Raw genomic sequence first — 16,561 nt, 5'->3', positions numbered from 1 at the left:
GTGGCGCCTTGCTACTTGCTCAATGCTACTTGCTCAATTCTACTTGCTCAATTCGCAATGATATATAGAAACAATGGTATGATATATATGAATGCTGAATTCACAATGATTTAGAAACAATGGCATGATTTGAATACGGAACTCACAATGAAACAACGTTATCACATACACACATTTCCCGCAAAAACACTTCAACAATTTTCTGTTGGGAAATGCTGTCGACATCCGACTTAATCAAGCTAATCAACTTAATGTGCACCACCAAACAGAACACAACAGTTCTTTTGTTTACTGGAGGGTGAAAACACAACAACACACGCACCAACATAAATGACCTTACGCAAACACAATCAGCATCTTTGTTTGATTCTGAAGTCAGATTCCCCTTGTTTTGCAGTCTGGCTGCCACAATTGTCCATTATCCTTCATCAATTTGTAACCGTGCGAACAAAACAACCCACTCACCCAACTAAATCAAATGACCTTACACAAACCCAATCAGCTTCCTCCTTTGAAAATAAGGCCAACAAAAAAAATAGGTGTGGTTACGGTAACATAGCCAAATAAAATAGGGTAGGAAGGTAGGCAATCACTTTTTTTTTTTTAACTTTTTTTTCTAATGTGTACAAATTAAACCTACTTGACAGGGAAATAAGTGTGCGACTCGGGCGCTTTCGCTTTCATTGCGTTTTCTGCACTCATTTTCTTGGTTTTTGTGGGTTTTTTTTTGGACAAATGTAATAAAAAGTTATAGGGTCGGCCCCTAAAAATAGGGTAGGTCGGGTTACCGTAACCACACCTATTTTTGGGGGGGGGGCCTAATGTTAAAATGCCTGTTTTCAATTTCACTGTGACAATCGTCCATAATCCTTCATCAATTTGTTACCTTGAGCACACTCACCAAACCCGACCAGCTATCTGCTTTGAAAACAATGTTAAAGTCCCTGTTTTGAATTTCACAGACAAAATCGTCCATGATCCTTCATCAACGTGTAAGGCACACACTCAACCAACACAACCAGTGACCAAATATATACACAAGACCCGACCAGCTTCCTCTTTTGAAAACAATGTTAAAATGCCTGTTTTCAGTTTCACGGCCACAATCATCCCACATCAATTTGGTTACCGCGCAAACACTCAACAAATACACAACCTAATAACCTTATAACAAAACCCGACCCGCTTCCTCGTTCAAAAGTGAAGTCAGAATCCCTGTTTTTCAGTTTCACTGACAGTGACACAATCGTCGATAATCCTACATCATCTTGTAAGCTTAAAACACATTCAACTAACACAACCAGTCGTCGTTGACTGATCCAAGAGAACTTTCAAGACTGCTCCACAGTCCAGAACCGGTGGAGGAAAAACACCCCCGCAAAAAAGGGAAAACCGACAGAAGGCATACTCAGAGAGATTATCAGTTCACAGCCCAACACAGCACACGGGCAAACATAAGTGCGCGGGAGTTACTCACAACGCCCAGACAATCGAGAATGCACACACACACACACGGAAGCAGCAGTAAGTTGAGTAACAGCAGGGAAAGGGTACAGCGAAAGTTGGCAGCATCGGTGCCAGGCCAAACTTACCCCCGCACCACCCCCCCTCTCATTTTCTGCATCAATAGGCGCTTGAAATACACGGTACAATAAACACTTTGCATCCATATGGTATTGACTGTGTGCGTGCGTGCGTGCGTCTGTCTGTCTTTGTGTCTACCAACATCTGTTATAAACACAGAAGCCCAACTTCTCAAGAAAATTTGACACAGGTTGCAAATGTGGTTGATCACCATCTATATATTATATATATATATTATGTGGAGTTTGCAGCCCTTACTGAAGTTACTCTTGGCTTTGCGTTTTTCGACTGAAGAGGGCAAATTGAAATTAAGAGGACAGATGTGGAAGAAAGGGAGAGAAGGCACTAGAAGATGGCACCAACATAATTATAAAGGGTGATGGAAGGGTGGGGGGGGGTGGACAAAGAGCCCACGTGACAGGGAGATCCACACTTGTTACTCGTATCTAATATTGATTTCAATTTCATGTGTCTGCCTGCCTATCATTTCAAATGTTCTTTCTCGCAATATAAGAATTCACCAATACCCCTACATGAAGGGCAAACGCCCCATTTTCCCACTTGTAAAGAACACGCTCTGTAAAAATAATATAATCAACTTATATCCCTGTCGATGTCGACAAATTGCATTAAAGAAACAACAACAAAAAACTGCACAAATTGTAATTGATGACTGTCTCTCATGCGCCTATGTGTGTACTGCACTCTCATTTTTCTCTGGCAAAAAAACATACCTCGGCCTGCCCCCCCCCCCCCCCCCCCCCCCTTTCACTCCCGTCCTGTTTCTATGTCCCTCTCTGCTGATCTTCTCTTATATCACTCACTTCCTTCCCTTTATTCACCCTTTACACTCCCCTGTTTGCATGTGTGTGTGTGTATACTGAACAGAAAGTTTGCTCTCTCAGCTCCAGAGAAATGAGTTTGGGAGAGATTTTTTTTAATGAAAATAGTGTTGAGTCTGTGTTACGCGATTGTGAATTTAGTGGATTTAAAAGTTAAAAGGGGTCTTATACTGTGATAGGATCAAAAGGGCAAAATCCTTATTAAGGTTGCACTGGCGCATGTGTTGTTTCATGGTTGTTTTCCTTATTTTCATATTCTGAAACGGGAAGTATGACAAGTTTTGTCAGAATTGATATCACTCTCTCTCTCTCCCTCTCTCTGAGTCTCTCTCTCTCTCTCTCTCTCTCTCTCTCTCTCTCTCTCTCTCTCTCTCTCTCTCTCTCTCTCGCCAAGTCTCTCTCTGAGTCTCTCTCTCTCTCTCTCTCTCTCTCTCTCTCCAAGTCTCTCTCTGATTCTCACTCTCTCTCTGAGTCACTCTCTCTCTCTCCCTTTCTTACTCTGAATCTGTGCATGTGTTCTACGCTGCAGGTGAAACAACTGCGTGTGAAAAGAAACAAATGCAGCATGTAAACAGTATGAATATTAATCATGCAACTGCAAACAAAGGGGAATTTCCCACATACATATGTATACCTATAACGGACATTCCATAGTCTCCAGTCCAAGGCCGTGCATAATTCTTAGGGTCATATTAAAACATTGCCACAAACAATCCACCTCTTGTAACCATAGTAGTACATGTAGTACAACCCTACCTTGAGACCTACCCTATTAAAATTTGCCCCCCTTCCCCTCCATTGGAAGATGAGGTTGACCTATAAGTATAACTTATGAGTCTTGAAAGCGAGGTGACACTGCATAATTATCAAATACCATGTCCCACACATAGGAACAAACGAACTCAACTAACTCACACAGATCACCCTCAAAAATCACACACACTCGAACACACTAATCACACACATCTACCCAGAGACAAACAGACAGACACTCTTACACATTACACACACACCCTCACATATTACATAGTATACACACACAAACACCACCCTCACAAATCACACACACATATATATAAGTTAGACACACATCTACCCACAGACAGACAGACACGCATGCACATCAAACTCACACAGGGTACACACACCACCCTCAAAAATGACACACAGCAACTCACCTCCACCCAGACATTCAGCGGCTTCACCACCAGCCCCTCCTCCGCCCACAACATCCACATCTCCAGCTTGGCTCAAATCCACAGCGTCCTGCGAGCAATCCTCATCCATGGTCAGCTGCAGGTGCGACAGAACGTCCTTCATGTTCGACGCCTCATCCTCCAGCTTGCTGAGGTGACTCGAATTATCGTGCAGCTCGCGCCGAAGATGCGAGTTCTCCGACTTGAGCGACTCAACTTGTTTCAGCAGATGGTTGTACGAGGACAGAGCCATGTTCTGGAAAATAACAAAGAAAGAAAAAATATCAATTTTGATTGAAAGCAAAAAAAATGAAATAGTGCGTGTACAGTGAAAAAAACCTTTTAAGAGCCCCCCCCATTTAAGATTCCCTCCCTCTTACGACCTTGTTTTTCAGACTTTCTGTCCTTATTAATATACCCCCATTTTAAGACCCCCTCCTCAGATTTGTTGAGGTCTTAGAAAGGGGGTTCCACTGTAGTGAAATGGGGAATGGTAAAACTGCTGATGCTAAAAAAAACAAGAAGTGCAAACGCTCGATCGAGTCACTTTCGCAGTTCTGAATATTATATGAGGCATCAGATGGACAGGAAAAAATTGCTATTCACAACACAATGAGTCACGTTCACATAAAATTTGAGCCCGGTCACTTTTATAGTTTCCGAGAAAAGCCCAACGTTAAGTTGTGTGTTGCCGAACAGAAAAGGCTAGTTATCTCCCTTGTTTTTCTGATAACGTTCGTAAAAGGCTACAGATGTAAATACTTTGATGTAAAGAATAATCCTACAAAGTTTCAATCACATCCGATGAACTTTGTCAAAGATATAAAATGTCTAATTTTTCCTTTGACGCTGACCTGTGACCTTGAAAAAGGTCAAAGGTCAACGAAACCATCGTTAAAGTGTAGAGGTCATTGGAGGTCACGACTAAACAAAATATGAGCCCGATCGCTTTGATAGTTTCCGAGAAAAGTCCAACGTTAAGGTGGTGTCTACGGACGGCCGGCCGGACAGACTAACACTGACCGATTACATAGTCACTTTTTCTCAAGTGACTCAAAAATAGGTGTGGTTAAGGTAACATAGCCAACAAAAATAGGGTAGGAAGGTAGGCAATCACTTTTTTTTTTTAAACTTTTTTTTCTAATGTGTACAAATTAAACCTACTTGACAGGAAAATAAGTGTGCGACACGGGCGCTTTCGCTTTCATTGCGTTTTTTGCACTCGTTTTTTTTTGTTTTTTTGTTGACAAATGTAATAAAAAGTTATAGGATCGGCCCCTAAAAATAGGGTAGGTCGGGTTACCATAACCACACCTATTTTTTTTTTTAGGCCTGATGCTAAAAACAATATGCTGCTGTTCAGTTCTTCTTGACAATAGAACAGAAAAGAGCAATGAATTCGTATGAAGCAAACATACTGTACAAATCTGCGATGCACCAATGCTGAAACATCTAAGTTCTAACCTGGGGGGAAAAACGCACAGAATAAAACTGAAGAATAAATTGCAAAGAATGGTGTGAAATTGAAAAGTTCTTCTTTATAAACAAAGTGAGCTTCATCTTTCCTCTTCAGTTATACAATCAAAAATCTCATTTTCTGCCCTTCGCCCATAACATCCAGTGTATCCCAACTTTTTGTCCTCCCAGAACAAGTATTCTGACATTTAAAAAATGCATAGATGATAGACTGAGATCGTATTCAGTCTACACTCAAAATGGCTCAATATTCCCAAAATGTGCACTCATCAAGCTCGTGTACAAATCAATAACAGTTAACACTGTAAATGTTCGACAATGTTACTTACAAAATGGTCTAAATGAGAAGCTACCGATTTTATGTGCATGACACAGAATCAGAACGAGTTACTAATCATTGTCACACAATGTGCTCAATGTGTGTGTTTGGAGAAAGCAGTAGGGTGTCTGCCTAAGGGCCCGGTCACACAGCGCTGCATCCTCACCATGACAGGGGCCATAAAAAAACTACATCACGACTATACTGCGCCCAGACCCGGCTACGCTTGTTTTGTGCAGTTCAAAATAAGCGTAGGGAGAGCGTGCAGCTAATTAATTTGTAAGCCTCCAAGCGACGGGCGCAGTGGCGTGGTGGAAAGACGTCGTCCTCCTAATCGGGAGGTCGTGAGTTCGAATCCCGGTCGCTGCCGCCTGGTGGGTTAAAGAGTTCGGTGGGTTATGGAAACACGAAAATACCCAGCATGCCTACTCAACGAAAGCGGAGTGAAGCTGACTATGCTCTCAGAGTATAGTGTGGGGAACCCAAATGGGCAAACGAGCTCACACGTAACCAGAAAATTCTGGAACGCTGAAGAAGAAGAAGTAAGCCTCCAAGCTGAAATGCAATACCAAAGTCCGGGCGTCGTCGAAGATTATTTGACCAAAATTTCAACCAATTTGGTTTAAAACTCTGAGAGCGTGACAGTGCCGCCTCAACTTTCACGAAAAGCCGGATATGACGTCATCAAAGACATTTATAAAAAAAAATGAAAAAACGTCTGGGGATATCATACCCAGGAACTCCCATGTAAAATTTCATGAAGATCGGTCTAGTAGTTTTCTCTAAATCGCTCTACACACACACCACACCCTCGTCTCGATTCCCCCCTCTACGTTAAAACATTTAGTCAAAACTTGACTAAATGTAACAAAACGGAACAAAAACTGTACGTCTCACGCCTTCTCATCTGTGTATCACTATCAGTGTGCCCAGTCAAACCCACAAACAGCTTTGTTAACATCGGACTAGTTCAGGGCCTCACATCCATGAGAGGTAGCATAGGACAAATGTCCTGGCCAATGTAAAAGTGATAGGACATTTGTCCTGAACAAAAACAAATCAATAGGACATTTTTTTTCCTGTAACAAAACGTAAATATAATTAAACTTGACTAGTTTCTTGGCACGAGGGTAAAAGAACAAAAATACTTTTCTTGGCAAAAAGGTAACAGAAAATATAAAATAAATTACATCGAGTCAGTGCAGTGTTTCTGTCTCTGAACTTCAACTACTGTGCAGGTTCCTTTCTTTTGCTGAAGAGCATTCGCTTCCTCGTGGATGTCCACTTTTCAACAACCTTCACCACCCACTGTGACTTGTGAATGTCATCCTTTGACCCCTCCAGGTACACACGCATCAAGCTTGAGACGAAGTTACGCGTGGGGGTGAGGGAGGGGGTAGTTTCTTTCTTCGGCTCCGATGTTTGACTATCGCGATCGACATTCTCACCTGGGCGATCGGGCTCTAACTGCTCTGGGGCTGGAGGAAGCTCAGTTTCCGTGCTACTGACAGATAATGAGGGAAGGGACTTGAAGTGTAATTTCTTCTGTCCCTTTTCTGGGATCAGTTTTCGTTTAGGCGGCATGTTTGTTATTTTCGGGGAAAGCGCGAAGGGAGGCAACTCTCAACTGGCTTCGAGCATTCCGAGTTGTGAGCATTGGAAACTCTTTGGTACTAGAGGCACAAAGTGTCTAATTTCGTCTGCTACACATCGCTTCGCAATACATCGATAAATTAGCATTCAATTTCAAACTACTGTAAATTGAGAAGTACTGACGATGTCCGGATCAAATGATAGAATAATCGGACATTGACCACTTTCTGACAAAAATAATAGGACATTTGTCCTCCTGCATGAAACATGTATAGGACATTTGAAAAAAATATCCTCATATGTCCGATGTGGATGTGAGGCCCTGCTACACAGTGCGTGTGCAGCGAGAAATCTAATGACGTCACGCGCTCTGATCAGTGGCCCCGCGCTTAGCACATCAAAGACACACACCGACAGCCGCTTCTCGCCTGGTCACTTCAAAGGGATCAAAGGATGCGGCCGCCTCGCTGTCACGGACGAATGAACTTAGCGCCCCTTCTCTGTGGGTCCTTGAACCGGACACAAGAGATTGAATCAAATGAGAGGAGAGTATCTCATCTTCTACTGCCCTCTTCAAAGCGCGTGTTCAAAGCTTGAGACTGAGAGCTTTCCTTTCGTTATCCAAGGAGTTGCAATCTTCATCATAATGATAAAGAAACCGTATAACTCACAGCTTGCGATTATTAATTTGGTTATATATATATTCAGTAATAACTCACAACTTGCGATTATTAATTTTGTTGTAGATTCAGTTCTGTTTTTAAAAACAAGCGCGGGAAGCGAGGTTCGGGTTCTCTACCGCTGCATGACAGTAGCCACGCATAGTAAATCTGAAAGTCTAAAACTTTCGCTCGTTTTGTTGAGTATAGCTTTAAAAAAACAACCCACGTGGGCCAAAAGCCGAATTAATGACTTTAAACCTTGTTTACCTTCTTTTGTTGGGAGTGGTCAGTTATTGAACAGGTGCTGCCGTGGCACTGCATGTTGTTGGTGGTTTTGTTGTTTTTTAAATGCTGAGTACAAGTTGAAAATAAAGCAAAACCCTCAGAACTTTCAGACTTTTTCTTTCTAACAAGCTTGCTGCATAACACAACTCTGGGACAGACTTCGTGGGAAACGCACTTTCTGATGTTGATGTTGATCCGTTTGTGTGTGCTAGACTGCTGCTGCTTGATTTGATCAATTTGATTCGGAACAGAATCGCACACAGACGCAAGGCAAGATGTTAACGATGCTAGGCCTATGCCATAACAACACGTGCGAGTTTTCTTCGATAGTCTGTAACTTACAGTGTAAAGTATTTCTCGCTGAGTCAACTCCATAGCGATAGCCGAACGATACATTTCAAGAGCAAGTTGTTAAAGATGATAAGCTTATACCATAACAACACGTGTGTGTTTTCTTCGATAGACTGTAGAGTGTGCCTCGCTGACCCAACTGCACAAGCAATAAATTTTAAGGGCAAGTTGTTAAATATGTCATAACAACATGTGTGTGTTTTCACGAGTATGCCTCACTGAGTCAACTGCATGCAAGCCGAGCGATGTTATATTTCAAGGGCAAGTTGTTAAAAGCTGCTATGTCATAACAACATGTGCGTGTTTTCAGGGGTAGACTATAAAATATGCCTTGCTATGTGAACTGCATCCAAGCGATACATTTCAACAGCACTGGTGCTGAGAGTAAGAGTATGCTAATTAGAGAGAACTCACGCCTGACTGATGAACAAGGGTCATAAAACTGTGTCTGATAAGGCGACAATAAAGTTGTCAAAAACTGCAGTGTGGTGATTTCAATTAGATGGTAATTCAGCACTTTATAAAACTGCCCGAGCATAGCACAAGAAAGTTCATTGAAACTCACAACTCTCTGTGTCTGATAAGGCGATAATAAAGTTGTCTAACAACTACAGTTAAAGTAAATTGAATAAGATGCTATAGGGCTAATTCCGCACTCTATACAACTGCCAAGCATAGCATAACATTAGGCCCCCCCCAAAAAATAGTCTGTTTACGGTAACCCGACCGACCCTATTTTTTTCGCGCGACCCTAGACTTTTTTTGGCATTTGGGAAAAAAAAGAAAGCAAAATAACGTAAAAATATGGTTTTTTGGAAAACAAAAAAAAATCCCAACCTACCGACTTTATTTTTTTGGCCTATGTTACCGTAAACAGACTTTTTTTTTGGCCTTAAGAAAGTTCATTGAAAGTCACAAATCTCACCCCTTTAGCAAACTTCTTTGTTTGCCTGCCTGAATAAACTGTCCAGTTTGATAAGTGACACAAGCTGAATGGGACAAAAGTGATAGAGATACAACTGTCTCAAGTTATTAGCTCTCAGCAGTTACAAATACATGTATCCTGCAGAACACCACCTGTCAAATTTAATCCATTTGCATGTATTGTGAAACAATTTTGTTGACTGTGACAAAAGGTTACTTCGATCAGAGATTGAACAACCTAAAAAAAACACAAGTCGACTCAAATGTTTTAAATTAACTGGGGTAGGAGGGGGGATGACTCCAAAAGAAATGTCCAACACACACTTGCAGTTACACTAGGATCACCGCAGGTTCCCCCTTATATTCTAAACAGATGACTGGACCTGATACATGTATGATTCAGACTCACGCAGTTTGCTTCAATACATTCAGCAAACTGGCTGCAAGGGAGGAAACCTTGATTTTGAATGGTGCCAGCATACAGACAGACATTATTTCCCCTTCCTCTGCACTAAGATCTGGATGAACACCAGGGGACAAGCAACCTTTCATTTAAAAACAAGTCGCTTGAAGCGATATAAAAACATTTAGTCAAGCTGTCGGCATCAAACTTCAAAGTAACAGATTAGCACCATAAAACAGTCATCGCCGAGACTATATAAAGATATAAAGACTAACCACACCAAAAAAACAAGACGGGTCACGCTCGTTTCCACGTAGCACGTGAACGCAGTACTTACTTAAACCTATTTTCTTGAATTCTGAGCACATTTTTATTTTTACATGACATAGATGTATATGATTTTGAAATTAGAAGAAATTAAGGGATAAGTTGCAATCATTTTTAAATATGTTAGTGAAAATTCGATTTCAATGACAACCTTAATGAGCAAACTAATTAACTAATTTCTACGCTGCTGTGCTGAAAAGTGAAATTCAATCCCATAGTCCGGAATTCGTCAAATTAAATTAAATTTCATTACGCAAAAAAAAGTGTGCATCAACGCGATCCCAGACTCTTCTCTACACACAGAGGAGATACATACATACATGTACATGTCGCTGAATATAGGTAAGGTAACTTTCAAACGTTTACAACTGCAAGGACACTCCTTTCCTAGGGTCACGGTTCAGTCTAGGAGAAAAGACTATGGGTCCTTTTACCCTCAATTCAAATATAAATGTAGACCGGACCTAGTAGAAGGTGAAACACTGAGTAGGCCTACGGGGCGAGGATCATGGGGCATAATTCTTTTAAGTCGAACGTAGTGTGTCTGTAATAACTAATACAGACCTTTTCGGTATTTGAGCAGCTCTCGTGAGACACGCTCTTTGTTATGCTTTGAACGTTGCGAGAACTTCGAACGTTGGCTTGTGCAGCTCGCCCGAGATCGCTGTACCACATGCTTTGCTATGCTCTGAAGTTTGCGAGAGATTACGAGAGCTAGGAATACCGATAGGGTCTATTGTAAATCCTGCTTTCTCTTTCAGTAGCAAAGAAAATTGCGTAGATTATGCAGCAATTAAGTTAGAGCTACCTTCTTTATCATGCTGCAGCTCACACCAACCATCACAGATCTGTAAAATCTTTTTACATGGAATAAGAGTGTCCTAGAACTGTAGAAGAACCAGTATTTTCAAATGTCTTCAAACCGGTGCAGCTCTACATGGAAAAGAGCTTCTTATTTGAAACACACAGGAACAAACCTAGCTAGTAGTCCCTACAGCAAGTAGTCAACCATGACGTGTTTTTTTTTTTTATATACATCCAAGTTCAAGTTGAACGATGCTTTCATTCAATCAATGTTACGAATGTAAAAAGCTTTGAGTCTCACTGATCTGTGGTGGTATACATGTTTAAATGAATAATAATAATAATAATAATAACGGGCATTTATAAAGCGCCTTATCAAAAGTTCAAAGCGCGGGACAACAATACATGTACACGAAGATATCTTCACAATGCATGGCAACAACAAAAGCCTCGTCTAACGTTATTTTACACAGACGAAAAGGACGGCAAGGCCTCAGACTTCAGGAAAGTTCAACATTTACAGTCACCACAATAGAAAGTTGCCTGCAACCTATGCCAAGGGAGGTAACTCAACTGCGTCAGAGACTAGACGGTGATACTGATAATTTTGTTATGAATCACAACCGCTGAAGTAGACATCATTTTCACTGGACTTTTATATGAAGAGAACATACATTTAATTAAAAAATGAGCAATTAACTGATTAAATAATAAAGTATTCTGCTCAACAAGTGTCTCTGGTATGTCTTCTTCTCAGCGGTCATTCTAACCAAGTTGATGTCAGTTTTCAAATTGGATCAAAGAATGCACTACGACTACGAGTTTGCTACCAGCATTGAACATTCCCAATCAACCATGTCCTCATAGTATAGTATTACTCTCCCAGATGCTCTTCCGTTTGAAACAGACTGACCTCGCATACTATCCCAGATGATAAATTAATAAAGTGTAGATATAAAATAAAAGGATAAATAAAAATCGCAAGGCGATGATTGAACGAGTGATTGCTTTGGACCTCTGCACTCAAAACGACGGTCACTTTCACGCCGCTGCTAGCGATCACAGATCTGTTATGAAGCTTCTATCGCATTATTTAACAAAATACATACCTTTATCTCACAAATATTCCCTTCATGATGCAGTTCTCCACTGCAACGGTTTGTAATTTTCAGAAGAATCGGTGCACTCCTAGATCCCTCGCTCTCCACTACTTTCCTCCATTACACTTGAACATGACGTCACGGTCTATCCTTTCATCCGATTGGTCAAGTAATCCAAACACACCTGCTGAGAGTTAGTAAGAGTAGCCTCCCTTGCTCCGTTCGCGGTGCCTTTGTTCTCTCAGCCGGTAAGATCAAAGAGAAGACCGACAACAACACGATAACAGCAAGGAAAGAGCGCTGCTATTCGAATTGCACCAATCCGACTGGGTACATTTTAAAGTTAAAGCTGTTAGAGCGTGTTTACTAAACGGACTTTATTCTGTGACAGCTTCGGCTGCGGCACGGCCGAAGCCGGCCGTTCAAAAGACCGGTCCAGTCAAGCCCGATATAATAAAATCATAAGTAAACAAATAAATAAATACGCATAACTTTTCAAAAACAGGAGTGTGAAGCAACCATTACTTAACGACAAAAGTCGTTGCACATGTGTGTCAGTGTCAGCCTTCAAGTTTGTGCCGACACTGAGTCAGTGTGTGTGTGCGCGTGCCGCCGCTGCGTGTGCAGTGTGTGTGTGGTTTATTTTTTCAGTAGGCTACTCCATGCAATGAGTGTGCGTGTTGGGGAATGGTTGCGTGTGTGTGTGTGTGTGTGTGTGTGCACGGTAGGTGTGTGTCACTGCTGGTGTCAGTGTGTGCACGGTCACGGTTCAGTGTGCGTGTGTGTGTGTGCCGTGCCGGTGTGCCGCGTCGTGTGTGAGTGTGTGTGTTTTCTTGCGCGTCAGTGTGTGTGTGTGCCCTTGATGCATAGATTGCCTCAACTGACTGACAAATTCAGAAATATACGTGACGGTAGGTACTCAACGAAAGCTCTCTCTCTCTCTCTCTCTCTCTCTCTCTCTCTCTCTCTCTCTCTCTCTCTCTCTCTCTCTCTCTCTCAGTCTCAGTCAGTCTCTCTCTCTCAGTCTCAGTTGCTGAGTCTCTTACCTCCCTCTCTTCTCTCCCTCTCAGTCTCTCAGTCTCTCTCTGTCGCCTACCTCCTCCCACATCTATCTCTCTCTCTCTCCCTCCCTCCCCCCCCTCTCTCTCTCTCTCTCTCTGTCTCTCTCTCTCTCTGTCTTCAGTGTCTCAGCTCTGTCTCTCTGTCTCTGTCTCTCTCTCTCTCTCTCTCTCTCTCTCTCTCTCTCTCTCTCTCTCTCTCTCTCTCAGTCTCAGTAATGTATTTGTTGAATTTTATGCGTGACTATAATTTATAACTGTGCAGATACTATTGCTGTTATTTTAACCACTATTGTAAGGGGCTGTGGCCTTAGACAATTAAAGATTTGTTCTTGTTCTTGTTCTTGTTCTCTCACTCTCTCTCTCCTCTCTCTCTCTCTCTCTCTCTCTCTCTCTCTCTCTCTCTCAGTCTCTCAGTCTCTCTCTGTCGCCTACCTCCTCCCACATCTATCTCTCTCTCTCTCTCCCTCCCTCCCCCTCTCTCTCTCTCTCTCTCTCTCTCTCTCTCTCTCTCTCTCTCTCTCTGTCCGTTCAGTGTCTCAGCTCTGTCTCTCTGTCTCTCTCTCTCTCTCTCTCTCTCTCTCTCGCTCTCTCTCTCCCTGTGAGTCTGGCTTACCTCACCGTCTCTCTTCTCTCCCTCTCTTTGTTGCCTACCTCCTCCCACGTGACCTACCCCCCGCCCCTCTCTCTCTCTCTCTGTCTCTCTCTCAGTCTCTCTCTCTCTGTCTCTCTCTGTCTCCCTGTCTCTCTCTCTTTGTCTCTCTCTCTCTCTCAGTCTCAGTCTCACTCTCTCTCTCTTTCTCTCCGCTCTCGCTGTGTCTTTAACCTTACTCTCTTCTCCCCCTCTCTCTCTGTCGCCTACGGCTCCTCCCACCTTCACCCCCCCCCCCTCTCTCTCTCTTTCTCATGCCACAACCCTCGTAAATTAAAATGTGATATGATTTGATCGCTCTCTCTCTCTCTCTCTCTCTCTCTCTCTCTCTCTCTCTCTCTCTCTCTCTCTCTCTCTCTCTCTCTCTCTCTCTCTCTCTCTCTCTCTCTCTCCGTCTCTCTCTCTTTTTCATATTCTCTCTCCCTAATTCAAGATTACAGTAATTTAAAAAAATAACAGATCCACATAACGGACAACACAAAGTGCAAGAAAATCTAGCAACATAATATTAGTGTTTATCTCCCTTTGTAGATGTCAACATGAAATCGAGTATGACCTTAGAATACACACAATTATAATTTCGAAAACGCATCTTATTAATCTTAGCTTCGTCGTCGCAACATGACTGGCACTGACTGAAACCAAGACAAGTGTCTTCTCGGCTGGTATCGTCTGCTACAAAGCAGTAACTTCTTGTGATGAGCTAAAAGTACGGACACAAAGAAATTGTAGTAATGCTTCATCAGCATTTAAATCTTAGGACAAGAGTGTGATGCAACAGAAACTGGATGACCATAAAGAAAAGATCTTGATTTAAAACAAATCTGTTCTCAGACAAGAGGCAGCACTGCTGCACTCTGGGAGAGAAAGTTGGACGCAGGGACAACAGAACTAACTGGACACTAGCTGGTGCCAGTAGGAAAGTAAAGATGTATTATAATTTGTTCCGTTAAATCGATAAGGGCTATGGTTGAAAAATTATATGAACATGTATGTGGGACGATCGCGAATCTGCTTATATCCATAACACATTACGAAAAGCTCTAGATATGTAAAAGGTCGATTTCCTCCCCAGAGAAGGAAAACCAAGGCATCCTGTCAGGGATAGATTGAGACCCGAAGGGAAGTAACTCATTTTTGACCTGAGTTCAGGATGGTATGTGGGAGTGAATGAACACGTAGTAACAATTTGGTTAAGGTGGTCGCCGCCAAACATTTGTTCCTACCCATTTCCTGGCACGTTTACACACCCCCAGTTTGACACCCTAACCTAACAATTCCACTATCTAACCCTAACACATATAATCTTTGTTTGGCGTCCTAGTTAGAAACTACCATAGCTATGTTCATCATTTCTCACCAGTACAGGTACTGACGTCAAGCCAGGAGGACATCTTGGCATCATCTCCAGTTCAAGTTGGACCCACAACCAAGGCTTCATATTATTGAGGAAGCGTATTGGTGTTTTTTTAATTTTAATTAAATGTTGTATTTTTCTTAATAGAATTTCAAACAGAATGAGGCAGAGCGAATTTAAGATATCAAATAACCAAAGGGAAGTAATCGCTCTTAATGCATACGACATGTGTTATAGAGTAAGCGAGAGTTGTACGGAAGCTGGTTCTTGTATATGACTGTGTACGTAGGGGTTAGTTGGAGTGCCTTAGAGAATGATGAGCATATGAGCTTGCGGTGATCATCCTTTTTGAGGATGAAAGTCGCTTGTTCATTTCAATGCTTGTTATTCTCTCAGGTGCCAGGAGAAAAGGTTCCGTACAACTCTCGCTTACTCTATTACACATGTCGTATGCATTAAGAGCGATTACTTCCCTTTGGTTATTTGACATTTTTCTTGATAGTTTAGAAGAGAGGCTGAGAAGGGGCCTCGTTGTTTCACCAACGTGAACATGCATTAGGCTTAATTCTATTTTTCTTCTGTCTTCAGATTAACGTTCTTGGAGTTTGATGAATAGCAGGCTCAAGACGTTCAGCATTACTCAGGAAGGAACAGAGGACCTAGACACGGAGGTACAAGCACTAATGTCAAGCCAGGAGGACATCTTGTCATCATCTCCAGTACACGTTGGCACCAGGACCAAGACTTCGTATGAAAAAGGTACAGCATTGTTTGTTTGTTTTTTTAATTAGTTTTTTTTAACAGTTTGGAAGAGAGGCTGAGAAGGGGCCTCGTTGTTTCACCAACGTCAACATGCATTAATTGAATTCTGTTTTTCTTCTGTCTTCAGATTAACGTTCTTAGAGTTTGATGAGTAGCAGGCTCAAGACGTTCAGCTTTACTCAGGAAGGAACAGAGGACCTAGGCACGGAGGTACAAGTAGCTTACTGATGTCAAGCCAGGAGGACATCTTGTCATTATCTTCAGTTCAAGTTGGCACAAGGACCAAGACTTCATTTAATAATGGGAAGTAATCTTTTTTTTAAATATTTTTATTTTTGCACTTTACATTTTTTTAATTTCTGTTTTTAGTTGAACTAATCCAGTTGAAACAGTTTCCTTGTTTGATCATAACCATTACCAACACCATAACCCGAACCATTAACCACCAACATTGAAAAGCCTGAGCGGAAGACAGGCTATATTTTTGGGGAGAGCTGGCACCTTTGTCAACCTGGCAGCAGCTCCCTTTTGGGATGGTCAGGAACACTGGTCCTCCACCAGCACCCAACTCTCATTTCTGGCTCCAAGAAAGCTGTTAGAGATTACAGCGGCCACACTCTGGTACACTGCTTCTGCTGGCGGGCCGAACGTTGTGAGGGGCTGATAACTCAACTGATTGTAGTTGGTGTCTTTGTTAAGATACAACATACTTTGCCGCATCAACTGTTCACCAGGACTTTGCTCTAATTTTGCTTCTCTGTCTTTGAGGCATCGCTGATATAGAAAGTTTACGTATTGAACAATAACAATAACAATAGCAATAACAACACTTTATTGTCTATTAAAATGTGACATAAAAAGGGCTT

The 16,561-nt window shown here is 42.0% G+C and overlaps 1 protein-coding gene across 1 annotated transcript in view; it reads right to left on the bottom strand.

Moving 5' to 3' along the window:
• LOC138951461 (adenomatous polyposis coli protein-like) overlaps window positions 1-11,979 on the bottom strand; it is a gene marked incomplete in the record, with an annotated part of 79,696 nt that extends 67,717 nt beyond the window's left edge. Inside the window, 2 exon segments of the mRNA XM_070323055.1 lie at window positions 3,605-3,878; window positions 11,876-11,979. Coding sequence (XP_070179156.1) covers window positions 3,605-3,875 — 271 coding nt within the window.
• Between the last annotated feature and the right edge of the window lie 4,582 nt (window positions 11,980-16,561).

This window comes from Littorina saxatilis, linkage group LG16 (assembly GCF_037325665.1).
Source record: "Littorina saxatilis isolate snail1 linkage group LG16, US_GU_Lsax_2.0, whole genome shotgun sequence".
NCBI classification, from domain to species: domain Eukaryota; kingdom Metazoa; phylum Mollusca; class Gastropoda; order Littorinimorpha; family Littorinidae; genus Littorina; species Littorina saxatilis.
This window is presented reverse-complemented; position numbering and strand designations above follow the sequence as displayed.